The 7232-nt window shown below is 45.2% G+C and overlaps 1 protein-coding gene across 3 annotated transcripts; it reads right to left on the reverse strand.

The window, feature by feature from the left end:
• Window positions 1–298: 298 nt before the first annotated feature.
• LOC122548068 (perforin-1-like) lies at window positions 299–6872 on the reverse strand. Of its 3 annotated transcripts, none has more exons than XM_043686635.1 (2): window positions 6818–6872; window positions 299–2259 (listed from the first exon to the last, which is right to left on the reverse strand). In XM_043686635.1, exon 2 carries the CDS (start codon window positions 2229–2231, stop codon window positions 600–602), a length of 1632 nt encoding a protein of 543 aa, XP_043542570.1. In that variant the 5' UTR covers window positions 2232–2259; window positions 6818–6872; the 3' UTR covers window positions 299–599. The 3 variants fall into 3 exon arrangements, with proteins under 3 accessions (XP_043542570.1, XP_043542568.1, XP_043542569.1); XM_043686633.1 differs by lacking the exon at window positions 6818–6872 and adding an exon at window positions 5451–5548; XM_043686634.1 differs by lacking the exon at window positions 6818–6872 and adding an exon at window positions 5444–5484.
• Between the last annotated feature and the right edge of the window lie 360 nt (window positions 6873–7232).

Consider the following 7232-nt stretch of genomic DNA (forward strand, 5'->3'; position numbering starts at 1 on the left):
TCCATCTTTACATGAGTCCTAATGGAACGAAATCCCTTCCAAAGCACTCCCGCTCTACAAAATCCCAATGAGCCCAAACTCGTTTCATTTAGACTGCGACTCTAAGCAATCCCAATGGACTCATTCCCCTTCCTGCTCGCTGCCACTCTACACAATCCCAATTAACTCATTCCTCTTCCTGTTAAATCCTACGCTATATAATCATAGTGGACCCATATCCTTTTCACTTCTACTCTACACAATCCCAATGGAACCAAACCCCTTTTCATGCACCTCCACATCACAGAAACAGGTTAAATGCTGTTGAGTTGGATTTATTGAAAAAATATAAGACTAAAAAAATCTGCTTAGAAAACAGCATAGTTGCACCTCCTGATGTGGGGCGCTGCTTGCATGGTTGGAAAAAGCCTTCAAAGTATTTCGATGTAATAGCACTGAGCCTCCCACGATGATGTAGCCATTATGCAGTCTGAGAAAGGTGCTATCATTAGATAGGTTCAGGAAAAATACACAATGAGGTTTGTTGTTTCCAAAAGGGTTGGCAGTAACGTATTGAGAAGGATGGTGCTGAATGCAACGCCCAGTTAATTGCTGATTGGCTAGTTGGCAGGGCGAGGTTTATAATATTGACAGGTTTCGCCATCCAGGTGAGGGCCACAGGTGAAGCTGTAGAATAAGCTCACAGAGCCATAGTGGAGGGGGCAGTTGATGATGTACTCACCAGAGGTCAGTCTGTCCTTGCAAGTGCCCAGGAGGTCATCATATTTGACATCCACATCCCAGACCTCAAAGATCAGATTCTGACTGCTCTCGGCATTGACGTGACCTAGGTCCAGTTTCTCGTTCCACACGGGGTTGTTGTTGTCATAGCTCACAAAGGTCCTGCTCGACTTCTGGCCATACTTGACCACTACAAAGCTGTCAGCGGCAGAGAAGTAGTCCGCCCAGAGACCCTGCCCCTTTAAGACGATGACCACCAGGTGGCCCAGCCCCTTCTCTTTGGAACAGCAGTTCCGGTCCACGTGACTGTCCTCATGGCACATGCATGTGCATGGTTGATGCGGATCACGGTAAGAGCCATGTGGGCACTGTGTCCCCATCCCACATTGCTGGTTGAGGGCACTAACTGCAATGTAATAGCTGATGTAGCGCCTCAGGTTCTTATGCCTGGGATCATTCTTGGGAAGCAGGTGGTGGAGAGGTGCGAGGGCATAGCGCACCATGCCTGGGTGGGTGGGTAGGGTGACCATCCATTGAGTGAACGCTGAGCCATCCTTGTTGAACAAGAGGTCAGCGCTCTGCTTGGTCTGGCCCCCATTCAACTCCACTTCCCGGTCACTGAAGGCCTGGTAGACATTATCATGGTGCTTCATGGCACGTGCCATCTGCCGGCACTTCTGGTCACTAAATGAGCCTCTTGCAATTAACCCCACCATGACACTGGCCTCCATTGACAGGCAGTCCTTAACCTCTTCAGCAGTGTAGCCCTTAGATGCCACTTGGCATGTTGGAATAGCTGTCACGTCTTTGAAGCTACCACCCAGCTCCACTGCCTTGATGTAATGGGTGCCGTAGGTTGCCACCAGCTTCCTGTACCAGTATATGGTGTCATCGTTGATGATGTCAGGGAGTCGGGAGATGGAATTGGCAAACTCCGGCGCCAGTTTAGGGTTCTCCTTCACCCGGTACTGGTAGTATAGGCACTGGAACTGGTGACTGCTGAAACTGTGGCGATCCCTCTTGGAATGGGTCGTGCCAAAAGTCACCAGCTTCGACTTGGAGCCAGCCAGCACCCAGTTGACTTGCGTGCTCATTTCGGGTAGGATGAGCAGGTCAGCTTGCCAGTCGTTGGTGATGGCCGATGTGGCAGACTCTGACAGTTTGGCAGCTGAATGGTAGAGCTGGCTGGAGAGCGAGCGCTGGCAGGAGCTCATGGTACGCCAGTCCACCAGTGAGACGGGCAGTCGCTGGCGCACGTTACTGAGATGCCCATTGTCGCAGAGGGTACAGCTCCCGTTGGTGAAGCGCCAGGTGTTCACATCGATCACAAAGGCACCCTTGGGCTGCAGGGTCACCACATCATAGCCATCCCCAGCCAAGCGGGACCCTGGCACAAAGCTGACAGTCCTGCACTCACTGTCACTCTCGGTGGTACAGACACTCAATATGCCCCTCAATGGGAAGCAGAGAAAGATGAGCCAGCCCAGGTTTGAATGCCAAGCTGGCATCATGGCATCGGTGACAGGTCTGACAGCAGATCTGCAAGAGAAAAAGCAAACATCTGAATTGACAGATTTACGAGATAGATGTATAGACTTTGAATGTGTGTTGAAGTTCTGTTTGCTTAACTGGGCATATTTATGAACTGCTAATAGATGTATCACAAAGCCTGTCCCTTTTTTTAAAGAAAGCTCTTCCTTGGTTCAAGAAAACTCTGTCCTTGATGTTTTTCTGAGGGGTAGTAAAACGGGCCAGTCTCTGATCAGTCTGGTTTGGTACAGATATGGAAAGGATTTTAAAAGACTTTTTATTTACATGAAATCAGATGAGAATTCAGGCCAAGGTGGTCACGTTTTACAAGTGACCTGTATCAAGAAAGGGAAGTGGTCAGCTCTCTAGCTCGCTGAGTTGAGCAGTTTCAGTTCACTCTTGAACTCGTTGGAAGTTCAACGGGGAGCTGTGTGGAAAATCTCTCTTCCATGCCCTTCCACTTCAACCTCCAAACAGGTGTTCAATGGAATGTTCCATTCCATGCTAGTTTTTAAAGAAAGCTTGCACATTGGCACTGTTGTGTCTTTTCGGAAAAATATGCTGAAGTCTCGTTTGATAGACTGAATTCTCCATGGGTCTTTCTTCTATTCTTTGTGTTTCATTGTGCAATTTTGTGAATGCATTTTTGTCTGTTTTAAAACCTAGTAGTCAACCTAACTGACTTACTCTGGGTAATTTTCACTGCACACGTACGTAAACAAATAGCAAAGTTGTGGTCTTTGTTTAAGAATGCTTTGAGGGCTCTGGTGAAGTCCATAACAGAGGTATGCAATTTTGAATGGGTGTTTAAGGTCTAGATTAGATTACGTACAGTGTGGAAACAGGCCCGTCGGCCCAACAAGTCCACACCGCCCCGCCGAAGCGCAACCCACCCATAACCCCAACATTTACCCCTTACCTAACACTAGGGGCAATTTAGCATGGCCAATTCACCTGACCTGCTCATCTTTGCACTGTGGGAGGAAACCGGAGCACCCGGAGGAAACCCACGCAGACACGGGGAGAACGTGCAAACTCCACGCAGTCAGTCGCCTGAGGTGGGAATTGAACCCGAGTCTCTGGCGCTGTGAGGCAGCAGTGCTAACCACTCTGCCACCGTGCCGCCCACAATCTGTTTGATTATTTTGACATTTTTTATATAAAGAGAGTTGGCAAGAGCTTTATTCTACCAAACAATTGCTGAAGGACAGCTGGATCCATTTGACTGATGAATGAGCTGTTAAGATCATTATAGCATTTTAAGTGAGTGTTGAACATATGTTTCCTTAATATGACATTGCAGGAGAGTTTAAGAGCGTTTGATAGGCTACTCCGAAATCATCCATAATATTCCAGGTAATGACTCACTCCCTGCTCTCTGGTATTCTCTATTTCAACCACCCTGAACACCTCGAACAGATTCCAGTCTGTTCCTCTCTGTCTGATCTTTTTTAATTGCTATATAAACCACCCTGGAGCCTTCGATTAGATTCTAATCTGCAAATCACCCCCGGTTATCTGCTATTGTATGCACAAACCGCACTGAACCCTTGGATCAGATTCCAGATTGTCACTCACTCTCTGACATGATAAACATTCCATAAACTACGCTGAAGCCGTCAATTCCATTCATGTCTGTAACGCATCACCGGGAATGTTTTTTCGATATATGGAAAAAGCTGCAACCCCTCGATTAGGTTCGATTTTGCAACTCACTCCCTGGTATCTGCAATTCTACGTGTAACCCACCACGAAGCGCTCGTTTAGTTTCCAATTTGTATTTCTCTCAGTTATTTTATATATGATCCAGGGCACCCTCGCAAATGAATTCCAGTCTGCAACTCACTATATGTACACCATCCCCAACCCCTCGATTATGTTCCAGTTTGCAACTCACTATGTGTACACCATCCCCAACCCCTCGATTATGTTCCAGTTTGCAACTCACTATATGTACACCATCCCCAACCCCTCGATTATGTTCCAGTCTGCAACTCACTATATGTACACCATCCCCAACCCCTCGATTATGTTCCAGTTTGCAACTCACTATGTGTACACCATCCCCAACCCCTCGATTATGTTCCAGTTTGCAACTCACTATATGTACACCATCCCCAACCCCTCGATTATGTTCCAGTTTGCAACTCACTCCCGGTTTTCTCTTATGGCTGTGATCATGGTTCAGTCTGTTCAGTGGCAGAGCACCAGAGGATTTTCAGCAAAGTGAGAGAGATTGGGATAATAGTTACCAGGAAAAAAGGGTTTTGCAGGAAGAGGTGACAAGGATAAAATTTGAGATGCGCAATGGAAGAAATCGAAGGGAACAGCTTGAGTTCTCTTTCTGTACAAAATAACACCCACCAGCAAATATGTTATTTGACATGGATTGTAGATAGATTCCAGTCTGCAACTCACTTCCAGATATCTGCATTCTATATACAAAACACCCTGAACACCTCGATTCGAGTCCAACCTCGAACTCATTCTTTGTTGTACGCTATTGTATGTATAAACTACGCAAAAACTCGCAATTAGATTTCAGTCTGTAACTACCTCCTGGGTGTCCATATATAACCAGCCTAAACCTGTCGATTATATTTCAGTCTGTAACTCACTTCAAGATACCTTTATTCCACATATAAACCACCCAGAAACTTTCAATTAGATTCTAGTCTATCACACACCCTCGAGTGGCTGTTGTTCTGTACAGAAATCATCTGAAATCCATCGATCTGATTCCAGTGTCTTATTCACTCGTGTATTTCTGTTACTCTACAAATAAAACATCCCAAACCCTGGATTCGATTACAGTCTAAATCCCTCCCGGCTATTTATTATTCTACATAAAAACCACTCTACGTAGTGGTTTATATGTAGATCCCAGTTCGATCTACATATCGATCAGATCCCAGTCAATAATTCACTCCTTGATATCCTACCACTGCATATGAATGCAGATTTCTCCAGCTTCCTCATTTCCCCACCCCCCCCCCCCCACCCCACCTTATCTCAGTCCCAACCCTCGGACTCAGCACCGCTTTCTCGACCTGCAATCTTCTTCCTGACCTCTCCCCCCCCAACCCCTCTCCGGCCTATCACCCTCACCTGTACCTCCTTCCACCTATCGCATTTTCAACACCCCTCCCCCAAGTCCCTCCTCCCTACCTCTTATCAGTGAAGGGTAGTTTACCTCTTACCTCCGTCAAAACTGCAGTAAGGATGTTCTGGACGCTGTCCTGTAAGCTATGACACACAGTTTCCTGTTTTCGCAAATAAAACGTGTGTCAGCATGTTCTGCTGGACAGACTGCGCCAAAACTGTTACTTATATGGGGATGGTATGCCGTTGTTTTTAAAGAAAATTGGGAGTTGTTTCCTGGAAATTTCCATTGGCTGCGATCCAATAATAGGGTTATGATTCGCGCCCTTCATTGGCTGAACACCAGAAGAGTTTCTGAAAAGTGACAACAGTTTAGTATAATTGTTACCAGGACAAAGGATTTTGGGGAGCAGCTCTTCAGATTTATATCTGAGATGCAGAAGGGAAGAAAGTGTGTGGAAAAAGCTTGAGTACTCCTCTCGGACAAAGAACACCCAACTGCGAATGTGTTCTTCACTATATAAGCTGCCCCTATCCTCTTGAAAACCTTCCAGTTAGCAAAATACACCCAGATATCTGTTATTGCACATACAGTCGCCCGAAACTCCAACTTAGATTATATTTTGTCACTCTCTTCTGTGTATCTGTTGTTTTAATAAAAAGCAGGTCAAGCCTCTGCATTCGATTCCAGTCTGTAACATGCACCCAGGTATCTATTATTGCTCATCTCAGCGATACGAAATGTCTCGTACATAGGTTCACATGCATTTAGATATGTGTATATTACACACACACACATGCACGCACACACATACACACACACATATACATACACACACACATATACACACACACATACACACACACATACACACACACACATACACACACACACATTCACATCCCGGAAGAGCTCCTAAAAGTTCTGAAATGGGGTAAACTCTCTTGCTTAAATTAAAACCAGCAACACAGAAACGGTTTCTCCCGTGCAGTAATCTGTAAACATCGAGTGTCCAAGAACTATGTAAAATAAACATTCACAATTTCATTTCTTAAAGTATGACAGAGAATTATTAACTAACCACTATTTGCAATTTCTTTATCTAACCTATCTTTTACCTTCTCTTCTATAATACTAGTCCAATAAAACTCCCACTTAAGATTTATAAAACAACACTTCTTATCTCAAAACCAGACAGCTGTAGGTTCTTGTCTTCAGATCTTCCTGCGTCTTCTTTTCTGCTTGTTAGAAATTTCTGAATCACAAGTTACTGATCAAAACGTTACTTTTAAAAGAGATGTCTTTTCAAGCAGTCTGGTACACGTTAAGCTTGGTAGTTCTCCTATCCACTGTTCACTTTTCCCCAGGTTTTATACCCCAGAGCATCGGATTATGTCAATGGCTTTTAAGGTTGTCAATATACAGAGAAATCTCGATTATCTTAATGAGATAGGTGGGCACTACCTTGGATAATTTATTGATTCAATGCCATTCCTCTGGGTTAGGAGATTTCTGTTAAATCGGCTCCCTGTCCAGGAGACAACGCAGCAGCACACCGCGTATGAGACCCCACACCGTCCGCCACTAAACCCCGCCCACCGACCTCCGCGCAAACCTGTCCAACATCACTCCATGCACCCTTCCCGTTCATTCCCACTGTACACAATTCTAAAGGACCCAAATCGCATTCCATTCAATTCCCCCTCTGCATAATCCCAAAAGACTGAAATCCTTTCCCGTTCACTCCCACACCACTGTTATTGCATATATATATATATATATATAAACACCCAGATATCTCAATTAGATTCGAGGCTGAGACATATTTGTGCTCAACTGACGTTCTGTACAAAAAAATACCTGAACAGTTCGATTAGAT

Source organism: Chiloscyllium plagiosum, unplaced genomic scaffold (assembly GCF_004010195.1).
Source record: "Chiloscyllium plagiosum isolate BGI_BamShark_2017 unplaced genomic scaffold, ASM401019v2 scaf_13515, whole genome shotgun sequence".
Taxonomy (NCBI): Eukaryota; Metazoa; Chordata; class Chondrichthyes; order Orectolobiformes; family Hemiscylliidae; genus Chiloscyllium; species Chiloscyllium plagiosum.